General features: G+C 37.0%; 3 protein-coding genes across 5 annotated transcripts in view; all 3 read right to left on the reverse strand.

Moving 5' to 3' along the window:
- Positions 1–2,743, reverse strand: part of cenpi (centromere protein I) — a 42,491-nt gene extending 39,748 nt beyond the window's left edge. The window contains exon 1 of the mRNA XM_062043997.1: positions 2,450–2,743. Within this exon, the coding sequence (XP_061899981.1) occupies positions 2,450–2,621 (172 nt within the window). The 5' untranslated portion in view covers positions 2,622–2,743. The remainder of the gene's footprint in view (positions 1–2,449) is intronic.
- Positions 2,744–4,727: 1,984 nt separating this feature from the next.
- On the reverse strand, positions 4,728–6,373 carry LOC133648179 (uncharacterized). Of its 3 annotated transcripts, XM_062044001.1 has the most exons (5): positions 6,235–6,373; positions 6,097–6,165; positions 5,821–6,027; positions 5,200–5,682; positions 4,728–5,130 (listed from the first exon to the last, which is right to left on the reverse strand). In XM_062044001.1, exons 1-5 carry the CDS (start codon positions 6,319–6,321, stop codon positions 5,011–5,013), a joined length of 966 nt encoding a protein of 321 aa, XP_061899985.1. In that variant the 5' UTR covers positions 6,322–6,373; the 3' UTR covers positions 4,728–5,010. The 3 variants fall into 3 exon arrangements, with proteins under 3 accessions (XP_061899985.1, XP_061899984.1, XP_061899987.1); XM_062044000.1 differs by having other exon boundaries at positions 4,728–5,682; XM_062044003.1 differs by lacking the exons at positions 6,097–6,165; positions 6,235–6,373 and adding an exon at positions 6,028–6,060 and having other exon boundaries at positions 4,728–5,682; positions 5,821–5,958.
- Positions 6,374–6,499: 126 nt separating this feature from the next.
- On the reverse strand, positions 6,500–11,948 carry tmem35 (transmembrane protein 35). Its single transcript, XM_062044004.1, has 2 exons — positions 11,784–11,948; positions 6,500–6,874 (listed from the first exon to the last, which is right to left on the reverse strand). Exons 1-2 carry the CDS (start codon positions 11,901–11,903, stop codon positions 6,500–6,502), a joined length of 495 nt encoding a protein of 164 aa, XP_061899988.1. The 5' UTR covers positions 11,904–11,948.
- Positions 11,949–13,172: the final 1,224 nt, after the last annotated feature.

Consider the following 13,172-nt stretch of genomic DNA (forward strand, 5'->3'; position numbering starts at 1 on the left):
TATATAGAGCCACCCACATCAGTTTCAAATTAGTTGCCTAATTAATGAATTGGAAAGAAAATGTTATGACAGTAGCGTATGTGTGTGGCCGTGAGGTGAGTGACGTCAGTGAGTGTGTGGGCGATAGAAGAGAGGGAGCGGTAGCGTGAGTGCCGGCAGGGACTAGTTTGTTTTGTATTATTTTGTAGTTTATTGTCAAAATATACACTCCCATTGTCCACTTAAATATTTCCAAGATATTTCTTTATTCTTAGACAACGGATTCCCTTCCGTGATTGGTCATTTCTATGGACACAGAAATGACGTCACCTAAAATTCCGTTTACGGCACATAGTAATGTCGTAATTCAGCTCTGAGTGTGACACTTAAGATTCAGTCCTACACTTCGCTGAAAGTGTGAGTAAGACGCTTGATAACTAACTTTTAAGTGCAGCTTTCAGCGAAGAATTTATTTACTCTTAAGTCAACTCTTAGCAGACTTCTTAGGAGTAATTCTGAGAAGCTTGATAAGTACGGCCCCTGATATATAGATTGATTTTGTGGGGAAAATGGAACAACAGCAGTCATAGTTTAGTTGGCCATATTCTCTTCATATACCACTCTGGTCTGATCCACAGCAGTGGAAATGTCTCGGTCATAAAGTACTCAGACTGACATAACCCATCCATCCATTTTCTACCGCTTGTCCCTCTTGGGGTCGTGGGGGATGCTGGAGCCTAACATAACAAATAACAAAATAACATTTCAAATAAATGGGATACTGTTTCATGCATGGGGGAGTTTTTTTTCTTATTGTAATTAACACTAGAACCTTTTAACATGTCAATATTTGAATGTACTGCACACCCTAAAGGTGATGTAAATACAGGTTGTGCACCGTGTTATTAATATGTTGCATGTGTAAGAAATTAACTATTTTTCTTTTCAGATATATGGTTTGTGCAACTATAAACCATTTAGCCTAATAGCAGTTCCAAAAGATGAACACCACGGAGCCACAAACAATGACAAACACATCACACTTCTTGCAGGAAAGGAAAATGAGCAGTAAAACACTTTATTTATGACTTTTCCACTTTCCCTAGGGATGATACTCGAAACCGGTTTTCCCGGTTGTTCGATAAGAAAAGAACCGAGTCCTCGGACTCGAATCCCTTTTTGAGAACCGGTACCCGTTATCGAGACCACTATAGTAAAAAACAACAATAAAGAGCCTAAATGGATTAATCTGCTTTGGAACTTTATTAGGCGTCTTGGATTGTTTGTTAGCTGTCTGCCTGTGTGTGTTGTTAGTATGTTCCAATAGCAGCAGAAGTGCACTTTTTGGAGAGCTGTATTAATTTCAGTTTTGTGCCCAAAGGACTGATTTTATTTAACACTATATTATTATTTATACACCTATAGTGATCACAGAGACAGGTTGTTTTTGTGTTACTGTATATATTTGTTTTTCTGAAAAATCCCACTTAATATACTTTGGGTAACAGTCAATATTTATTTATTTTATTTTTTTAGGGGGGTAACAGTCAATATTTATTTATTTTATTTTTTTCTTATAAAATAAAAGTGAGCTTTTGTTAAACCAAATATTGTGTTTTTTTCCATATACAACAACCTATCTGGATTCGATAAGAGAATCGATAAGGAATCGGTTCGATAAGAGGATTCGATAATAGGCTCGAACTCGATAATTTCTTATCAAACATCATCCCTAACTTTCCCCCTCAATTCTTTCCCATCTGGACAAGGAAGGCGGGGTACACCCTGGACAAGGAAGGCGGGGTAGACCCTGGACGAGGAAGGCGGGGTAGACCCTGGACAAGGAAGGCGGGGTACACCCTGGACAAGGAAGGCGGGGTAGACCCTGGACAAGGAAGGCTGGGTAGACCCTGGACAAGGAAGGCGGTGTACACCCTGGACAAGGAAGGTGGGGTACACCCTGGACAAGGAAGGCGGGGTAGACCCTGGACAAGGTGCATGTCTTTGGAGGTGGGAGGATCCCAGTGGATCTTAAATCTGCATTCAAATGTGTGACCCTAAACTGCTTCACAACACTGAGTTTACTGGCATTCTGTGTTCGAACTCCGTCAAGCAGATATGAACACGGTGACCAAGATGATGATGTAAACAAGAAGATCCATCCATCCATCCATTTTCAACCGCTTGTCCCTTTTGGGGACGCGGGGGGAATAAAATAATAACATGATGATGTAAACAAGAAGATAATAAATGAAAATAACATAACATAACATGATGATGTAAACAGGAAGATATTAAATGAAAATAACATAACATGATGATGTAAACAAGCTAGCTAGCAACTAGCCGCGCGTGACGTCATCGCCCAAGGTTTGGTGTTTTCACAAAGCGGAGGGACATTTAAAGAGCGTAAACTACACTAAAAAGTGTAGTTTGAAAGCAGTGTGATGTTAAGTGTGTAAAAAGGTACCGTCAGAGAAATACTTGAGAGCCGCAACGAGCGGGGGCTCGGCTTCATTCTTCCGTCTTTCTCTCTCCGCCACTCTCAAACTTCTGCCGCCGCTCCGGTTGCTCACAGACTGGTCGTCAGAGGACGTTGTGTTCGAATCCAACAACTCCGGCAAATGTTGTGTAGTTTCCATGTCTACATTGCAACAAAAATATGAAATGTGCGCAAAAGAAGGCTAGCTTCGTCCTCGCCTTTTTTCATTCAAAACTCCAGTCTTTGGCGCGACCGTTTGTTCTGCGCATGCGTAGTAGGGGCTATTCGCATACCGTGGTGCATCGTGGGTAATGTAGTGCGTAAAGACTCCATACGTGCCAAGAAGTTGCCTTAAACAGCGTGTTATGATTGTGTTTTGTCAATATCAGAGGAAAACATAGGTTTATTTTTTATCATAATGTATTTTAGATAAACGACAGGTTTTGACAGTGGTTTATATGGAGAAGCAAACCATCCTAAAGAGTGTTAATTAGGATGACATATTCACAGAGTCTAATGCAAAAGTACAAATTATTTAACGACCCTTGCCTCTGTATCATCTCCGATCCAATACAGAGTAAAGTCCAGGATGGTATCAAATCAAATCAAATCAAATCAACTTTATTTATAAAGCACATTTAAAATTTACCACAGGGGTAGCCAAAGTGCTGTACAATGGGCAGGTTGAAAATAATACGAGAAACCGAGCAAACACAACACAACACAAACAGAACACGATAAAAAATAAATAAATAAAATATAAAAACATAAAAACAGGTTCACAGCAGGTGTATTATGGGGCGCCATTGCAGGATGGATATCACTCAGTGTTAAAAGCCATGGAATAAAAGTATGCGATACCGATCCGATATTTGTCCAACAAAATCCAAACAGTTGTCTGTGTTCAAATAAGTAATATGTAAGAAAAAATGTAAGAAAAAAGCAACAACAACAAAAATCAGTATGGAATGAGAAAAAGCTGAAATGTTCTAAAAATAGTAATATACTTTGTTATTATACAAAGTTATGTCTTTAAGTATGTATATGTGTTTTTAGCATTTCTTTTTTTAAATAAAAAAATATCAATACGGCCCCTGCAGTCTTTGACTTTTCAGTATGAAGCCTATGTTGGAAAAATTTAGGACACCCCTGAACTAAAGTATCAAAAGTATGGATATCTTCATTTCAGAATGTATATTAGCACATAAAGATCTGGTATCGGCGGTGTGGATATTTCAGTATGTATCCACGCATAAAGATCTGGTATCGGCGGTGTGGATATTTCAGTATGTGTCCACACATAAAGATCTGGTGTCGGCCGTGTGGATATTTCAGTATGTGTCCACACATACTGATCTGGTATCGGCGGTGCGGATATTTCAGTATGTGTCCACACATAAAGATCTGGTATCGGCGGTGTGGATATTTCAGTATGTGTCCACACATAAAGATCTGGTATCGGCGGTGCGGATATTTCAGTATGTGTCCACACAAAAAGATCTGGCGTCGGCCGTGTGGATATTTCAGTATGTGTCCACACATAAAGATCTGGTATCGTTGGTGTGGATATTTCAGTATGTATCCACACATAAAGATCTGGTATCGGCAGTGTGGATATTTCAGTATGTATCCACACGTAAAGATCTGGTATCGGCGGTGTGGATATTTCAGTATGTGTCCACACATAAAGATCTGGTATCGGCGGTGTGGATATTTCAGTATGTATCCACACATAAAGATTTGGTATCGGCGGTGTGGAAATTTCAGTATGTATCCACACATAAAGATCTGGTATCGGCGGTGTGGAAATTTCAGTATGTGTCCACACATAAAGATCTGGTATCGGCGGTGTGGATATTTCAGTATGTGTCCACACATACTGATCTGGTATCGGCGGTGCGGATATTTCAGTATGTGTCCACACATAAAGATCTGGTATCGGCCGTGTGGATATTTCAGTATGTGTCCACACATAAAGATCTGGTATCGGCGGTGTGGATATTTCAGTATGTGTCCACACATAAAGATGTGGTATCGGTGGTGTGGATATTTCAGTATGTATCCACTAACTGAAAAGCCTTCATTTAGATTGGTGGTTTTGGCCTCAGGCCAAAGTGTCAGAATTGATTCATCATAAAGAATGAATTCATAATAAAGTGTATTTACAGAAGAAAATAGTGATTTTTCCCCCTCTCCTCCGTCACGTACTTCAACTCCTGCGTAAAACTAAGACATAGAAAGAGCAAACAAAGAAAGCCAAAGAGTATTCAATCAGGGTTTTTACTTTGAGCATTTACAGAAAAAGAAGAACAGAAGGCTGGTCCTCCAGGGAACCTTGAAGAGACCATCTGAGGACAAAGACATAGTGGAACTATGTTGCACCACATTAGGAGGAGACATAGCAGTGGAACTATGTTGCATCACATTACTAGCATTAGGAGGAGATCACGTTCATGCACAATTCTGCAAACACTCAAAAGGAGGGAACATATGTCGTAAAGTAGTCCTGTGGTATTGCATCTGATGATATGTCTGATTTGTCATCATCTTCACTTCGAAACATGCGCTAATTGTTTCACTTTGAAGACTTCAGTCAGCCTTTTGAAGACATTATAAAGTTGAAGACCATTTAGAGCCGAGATGGTTTGGACAATGGAATGAGTGGGCAGGTTGAAGACACTATAAAGTTGAAGACCATTTAGAACCGAGATGGTTTGGACAATGAAATGAGTGGGCAGGTTGAAGACATTATAAAGTTGAAGACCATTTAGAGCCGAGATGGTTTGGACAATGGAATGAGTGGGCAGGTTGAAGACACTATAAAGTTGAAGACCATTTAGAACCGAGATGGTTTGGACAATGGAATGAGTGGGCAGGTTGAAGACACTATACCTTTGAAGACCATTTAGAGCCGAGATGGTTTGGACAATGGAATGAGTGGGCAGGTTGAAGACATTATAAAGTTGAAGACCATTTAGAGCCGAGATGGTTTGGACAATGGAATGAGTGGGCAGGTTGAAGACATTATAAAGTTGAAGACCATTTAGAGCCGAGATGGTTTGGACAATGGAATGAGTGGGCAGGTTGAAGACATTATAAATTTGAAGACCATTTAGAGCTGAGATGGTTTGGACAATGGAATGAGTGGGCAGGTTGAAGACACTATAAAGTTGAAGACCATTTAGAGGCGAGATGGTTTGGACAATGGAATGAGTGGGCAGGTTGAAGACACTATAAAATTGAAGACCATTTAGAGGCGAGATGGTTTGGACAATGGAATAAGTGGGCAGGTTGAAGACACTATACATTTGAAGACCATTTAGAACCTAGATGGTTTGGACAATGGAATGAGTGGGCAGGTTGAAGACACTATAAAGTTGAAGACCATTTAGAGCCGAGATGGTTTGGACAATGGAATGAGTGGACAGGTTGAAGACATTATAAAGTTGAAGACCATTTAGAGCCGAGATGGTTTGGACAATGGAATGAGTGGGCAGGTTGAAGACACTATAAAGTTGAAGACCATTTAGAACCGAGATGGTTTGGACAATGGAATAAGTGGGCAGGTTGAAGACACTATACATTTGAAGACCATTTAGAACCTAGATGGTTTGGACAATGGAATGAGTGGGCAGGTTGAAGACACTATAAAGTTGAAGACCATTTAGAGCCGAGATGGTTTGGACAATGGAATGAGTGGGCAGGTTGAAGACACTATACATTTGAAGACCATTTAGAACCTAGATGGTTTGGACAATGGAATGAATGGGCAGGTTGAAGACACTATAAAGTTGAAGACCATTTAGAACCGAGATGGTTTGGACAATGGAATAAGTGGGCAGGTTGAAGACACTATACATTTGAAGACCATTTAGAACCTAGATGGTTTGGACAATGGAATGAGTGGGCAGGTTGAAGACACTATAAAGTTGAAGACCATTTAGAGGCGAGATGGTTTGGACAATGGAATGAGTGGGCAGGTATGATTGTTGTCAGTCATGTTGAGGACCAGTGGTCACCAGTTCCAAGTTTCCTCCCCTAAGACTGCTTGACTTTGTTCTTCTCCTGGTCGTTGACGTGCTGCTGATGCTGCTGATGCTGCTCCTCCCGGCTCTCCTCCCGCTCCTCGCTTTGGCGAGCGATGAGCAGGCGGCAGGTGAGCAGGATGCCGAAGACCAGGGCGTGGGCGTAGCGCTTGAGGGGGTCGCCCACCAGCTGGTGGAAGAAGAGCACGGCGAGCATGACCAGCAGCAGCAGGAAGTTGGCCACGTCCTTGGGTCTGCCCGGCACCAGGGTGAGAACCACGCCGCAGCCCACCTCCAGGGAGCCCATGATCTTTCGCAGCAGCACGGAGCTGATGCCCATCTTCTTCAGGCCTGGCAGGGCCTTGGCGTAGCTTTTGTACGCCCTTTTCTAAAAAGGAGAGCACGGGAGACCTTTGTCACACATTTGAGCTGTGCATGAAACCACTAAGAAGTCCACATCACTCCAGGTGGGAAACCACTAAGTAGTCCACATCACTCCAGGTGGGAAACCACTAAGTAGTCCACATTCTCCACTTTACCACCTCACCAATCCATTAGGATTCAGGAACTAGGTAAATGTCCTGATACTAATGGTGGGATTGGATCCTACAGATTGTTGCTTGTGTTTAACTGATGGCTGACGAGCCTTAACCATCTTTAGAGCAGCTGCTGTGAAGCCCTTTCTAATTAAAATATGAAAAGGAAACAAATCTTGTGTCCGATTATTCTATAAATGGAACAAATTCATGGTCAGATGACTCACTTACCAAAATAATGGATTGCTGCAGCATGATAGCTTGTTAAATAACAATAAATGACTACATTTGGGATAAATGAGATCAGATATCCTTGTATTTACTAAAGAGAACCTGTTCTGCAAAACTAACTTGTGTTTACCTAATGGTACCTGCTTTCGGGTCTTTGGGTTCTGCATGTGAAATGGAAGCATGGAGGCATGATTTATAAAACAATCTTGACTTCCTTCCACCAATCAAGCTGTTTGGAATTTGCCCCAATTGTGACATCAGCAGATATCTCCTTATATGGTATCGTTTTACCCAGAGTGCTTTGCGACATGTACAATATGGAGGTATTTGGACTTCAAAACTAACAATAAAAACTACAATTCTACTGGTTAATAAAGAGTGTGTGAAGTACAATATGCAGTATTTGGACTTCAAAACTAACAATAAAAGTACAATTCTACTGGTCAATAAAGAGGGTGTGAAGTATAACATGGAGGTATTTGGACTTCAACAATAAAGGTGACACTTTAAAGAGGGTGGCAACGCACTTGAAGTGTTGCTTTAAAACAGGCCTCACCAAATGTGGCGATTAGAATTATCACCTTTGCTTCCAACTTAGGTAAACATTTAAATAATGAACATTGTGATCTGCACTAAGAGTTCTAAAGAGTGACAGGTAATAATGTAGTTGTTACACCTGTCCTGCTGTTCTGCTCCCATGCAGACTGTAGTAGAGGAGCACAGGGCAGACGTTGCCTAAAGGGTGGATGTTTTGGTTGGGGGTAACACACTTCACTTTACCCGTCAATGGGTCTGCTAAGCTCCACTTTCAGGTCAGAATGACAAGGCTGCCGATTTGTGACAATCTGCTTGCTTTATTATTAGTTCTGCAGGACACAACCGGACCCATTCATCACTCTACTGTGCAGTGCAGTGCAGTCCTACCGCTCTCTCTCTGTGCTCGCCCACTCACTCACTGACATCACTCAGACAACACGTTGACATTTTCACAAACACACACACTGTACATGTACACTACTCTCATAACATAGTTAACCAGCTACCCTGTTGTGCACATGTAGGTACATGACACCTAGATACCTAACATGTAGATACATGACATGTAGATATGTGACATGTAGATACATAACATGAAGATACATGACATGTAGATATGTAACATGTAGATACGTAACATGTAGATACGTAACATGTAGATCCATAACATGTAGATACGCAACATGTAGATACGTAACATGTAGATACGTAACATGTAGATACATAACATGTAGATACATAATATGTAGATACGTAATATGTAGATACATAACATGTAGATATGTAACATGTAGATACGTAACATGTAGATACGTAACATGTAGATACGTAACATGTACATCCATAACATGTAGATACGCAATATGTAGATACGTAACATGTAGATACGCAACATGTAAATACATAACATGTAGATACATAATATGTAGATACATAACATGTAGATACATAATATGTAGTGACGACATGAATGAATCATATAAATGTGCTAGTGACGACATGAATGAATCATATAAATGTGCTAGTTACGACATGAATGAATCATATAAATGTGCTAGTGACGACATGAATGAATCATATAAATGTGCTAGTGACGACATGAATGAATCATATAAATGTGTTAGTGACGACATGAATGAATCATATAAATGTGTTAGTGACGACATGAATGAATCATATAAATGTGTTAGTGGCGAGATGAATGAATCATATAAATGTGTTAGTGACGACATGAATGAATAATATAAATGTGTTAGTGACGACATGAATGAATCATATAAATGTGTTAGTGTAGACATGAATGAATCATATAAATGGGCTAGTGACGACATGAATGAATCATATAAATGTGCTAGTGTAGACATGAATGAATCATATAAATGTGCTAGTGACGACATGAATGAATCATATAAATGTGTTAGTGACAACATGAATGAATCATATAAATGTGCTAGTGACGACATGAATGAATCATATAAATGTGATAGTGACGACATGAATGAATCATATAAATGTGCTAGTGACGACATGAATGAATCATATAAATGTGATAGTGACGACATGAATGAATCATATAAATGTGCTAGTTACGACATGAATGAATCATATAAATGTGCTAGTGATGACATGAATGAATCATATAAATGTGCTAGTGACGACATGAATGAATCATATAAATGTGTTAGTGACAACATCAATGAATCATATAAATGTGCAAGTGACGACATGAATGAATCATATAAATGTGTTAGTGACAACATGAATGAATCATATAAATGTGCTAGTGACGACATGAATGAATCATATAAATGTGTTAGTGACAACATGAATGAATCATATAAATGTGCTAGTGACGACATGAATGAATCATATAAATGTGTTAGTGACGACATGAATGAATCATATAAATGTGCTAGTGACGACATGAATGAATCATATAAATGTGCTAGTGACGACATGAATGAATCATATAAATGTGTTAGTGACAACATGAATGAATCATATAAATGTGCTAGTGACAACATGAATGAATCATATAAATGTGTTAGTGACAACATGAATGAATCATATAAATGTGTTAGTGACAACATGAATGAATCATATAAATGTGCTAGTGACGACATGAATGAATCATATAAATGTGTTAGTGACAACATGAATGAATCATATAAATGTGCTAGTGACGACATGAATGAATCATATAAATGTGTTAGTGACAACATGAATGAATCATATACATTCATTGCATTACATTTACACTAATAATACATTCATTACATTACATTTACACTAATAATACATTCACTACATTTACACTAATAATACATTCACTACATTTACACTAATAATACATTCATTACATTACATTTACACTAATAATACATTCATTACATTACATTTACACTAATAATACATTCACTACATTTACACTAATAATACATTCACTACATTTACACTAATAATACATTCATTACATTACATTTACACTAATAATACATTCATTACATTACATTTACACTAATAATACATTCACTACATTTACACTAATAATACATTCACTACATTTACACTAATAATACATTCATTACATTACATTTACACTAATAATACATTCATTGCATTACATTTACACTAATAATACATTCATTACATTACATTTACGCTAATAATACATTCATTACATTACATTTACACTAATAATACATTCATTACATTACATTTACACTAATAATACATTCACTACATTTACACTAATCATACATTCATTACATTACATTTACACTAATAATACATTCATTACATTACATTTACACTAATAATACATTCACTACATTTACACTAATAATACATTCATTACATTACATTTACACTAATAATACATTCACTACATTTACACTAATAATACATTCACTACATTTACACTAATAATACATTCATTACATTACATTTACACTAATAATACATTCATTACATTACATTTACACTAATAATACATTCACTACATTTACACTAATAATACATTCACTACATTTACACTAATAATACATTCATTACATTACATTTACACTAATAATACATTCATTGCATTACATTTACACTAATAATACATTCATTACATTACATTTACGCTAATAATACATTCATTACATTACATTTACACTAATAATACATTCATTACATTACATTTACACTAATAATACATTCACTACATTTACACTAATCATACATTCATTACATTACATTTACACTAATAATACATTCATTACATTACATTTACACTAATAATACATTCACTACATTTACACTAATAATACATTCATTACATTACATTTACACTAATAATACATTCACTACATTTACACTAATAATACATTCATTACATTACATTTACACTAATAATACATTCACTACATTTACACTAATAATACATTCACTACATTTACACTAATAATACATTCATTACATTACATTTACACTAATAATACATTCATTACATTACATTTACACTAATAATACATTCATTACATTACATTTACACTAATAATACATTCACTACATTTACACTAATAATACATTCTCTCAACATCTGCAGCCCAGTATGAGGACATGACATAATAGTGAGATAATAGTGAGATAATAGTGAGATAATAGTGAGATAATAGTGACATAATAGTGAGATAATAGTGAGACAATAGTGATATAATAGTGATATAATAGTGATATAATAGTGATACAATAGTGATACAATGGTGAGATAATAGTGATACAATAGTGATACAATAGTGAGAATGTAAGCGCTTTTTAGCAGCCGCTTGACTATTTAGGTCAGCGTGATGAAGAAGAACAATGGCGGACACACACACACGTACACGTACACGCGCACACACACACACACACACACACACACACACACACACACACACACACACACACACACACACACACGCACACGCACGCACACGTACATGTACACACACACACACACACACTGACCATCTCGCTGTAGGCGTCCTTGCTGAGTCTGGGCGTGAGTTTGATGGTTCCCATGAAGAGGAAGAAGAATCCGAGGGCGAAGGAGAGCGCCATGACGGTGAGCGTCCTCGGCGAGGGCATCTTTGCTAGTGACGATCATGCAAATCAATGGTCTTGCCAAATAGTGATCCTTGCTGCTCAACCTGCTCGCTGATCTTCTTAAAGGGACAGTGTCCACTTTTACATTACACTGCACAACACAGCAGGGGGCCACAACCAGTCAAGAAACATTACATCATTTAGACAATTGACCATCAATTGATCAACGTGGACTTAAACAAGTTCAACAATGTTACCATTTAGTGGTCAATTGTACGGAATATAGAATAGAAAATACTTTATTGATCCCTGGGGGAAATTCAGCACCCCAGTTGGCTCACAATAGACAATAAACACTTTGGTATTTTTTACATGTGAATAACACAAATACAGTCTATTATACAGCATTATTCACATGTGAATAATAGAAATAGTCTATTATACAGCATTATTCACATGTGAATAATATAAATAGTCTATTATACAGCATTATTCACATGTAAATAATATAAATACAGTCTATTATACAGCATTATTCACATGTGAATAATATAAATACAGTCTATTATACAGCATTATTCACATGTGAATAGTAGAAATAGTCTATTATACAGCATTATTCACATGTGAATAATATAAATAGTCTATTATACAGCATTATTCACATGTAAATAATATAAATACAGTCTATTATACAGCATTATTCACATGTGAATAATATAAATACAGTCTATTATACAGCATTATTCACGTGTGAATAATATAAATACAGTCTATTATACAGCATTATTCACATGTCAATAATATAAATACAGTCTATTATACAGCATTATTCACATGTGAATAATATAAATACAGTCTATTATACAACATTATTCACATGTGAATAATATAAATACAGTCTATTATACAGCATTATTCACATGTGAATAATATAAATACAGTCTATTATACAGCATTATTCACATGTGAATAATATAAATACAGTCTATTATACAGCATTATTCACATGTGAATAACATAAATACATGATGCATTTACAGTACATGTACAGTCAAAAGGAACATATGCATTATACAGTCTGATGGCTGTCATATATGTACTGTACTGTACTATGCAATCTACTAATAAAAGTTTCAATCAATCAAAAATAAAGGACTTGCATTTTCTCCAACTTCACTAAGTTTGGCCGGTCCTACTAGACCAGGGGTGTCAAACTTGTTCTCATTGAGGGCCACACACACACCGCAGTCATTAGTTTGGAAAACTAAATCATTCATCAATTGAAATATTTGACTTTTTTTTTGTGAC

This window comes from Entelurus aequoreus, linkage group LG04 (genome assembly GCF_033978785.1).
Source record: "Entelurus aequoreus isolate RoL-2023_Sb linkage group LG04, RoL_Eaeq_v1.1, whole genome shotgun sequence".
Classification (NCBI taxonomy): Eukaryota; Metazoa; Chordata; class Actinopteri; order Syngnathiformes; family Syngnathidae; genus Entelurus; species Entelurus aequoreus.

What these genes read in the sequence shown, in the direction of transcription:
- LOC133648179 (XM_062044000.1), bottom strand. Translation starts at nt 6,321, where the DNA reads ATGTATAGTGTCTTCAACCTGCCCACTTATTCCATTGTCCAAACCATC. An exon ending in AACTTTATAGTGTCTTCAAC is followed by an intron (nt 6,028 to 6,096) that starts CTGCCCACTCAT and finishes AGTGTCTTCAAC; the next exon opens with CTGCCCACTTATTCCATTGT. An exon ending in AACTTTATAGTGTCTTCAAC is followed by an intron (nt 5,683 to 5,820) that starts CTGCCCACTCAT and finishes AGTGTCTTCAAC; the next exon opens with CTGCCCACTCATTCCATTGT.
- tmem35 (XM_062044004.1), bottom strand. Translation starts at nt 11,903, where the DNA reads ATGCCCTCGCCGAGGACGCTCACCGTCATGGCGCTCTCCTTCGCCCTC. An exon ending in AGGACGCCTACAGCGAGATG is followed by an intron (nt 6,875 to 11,783) that starts GTCAGTGTGTGT and finishes TCTCCTTTTTAG; the next exon opens with AAAAGGGCGTACAAAAGCTA.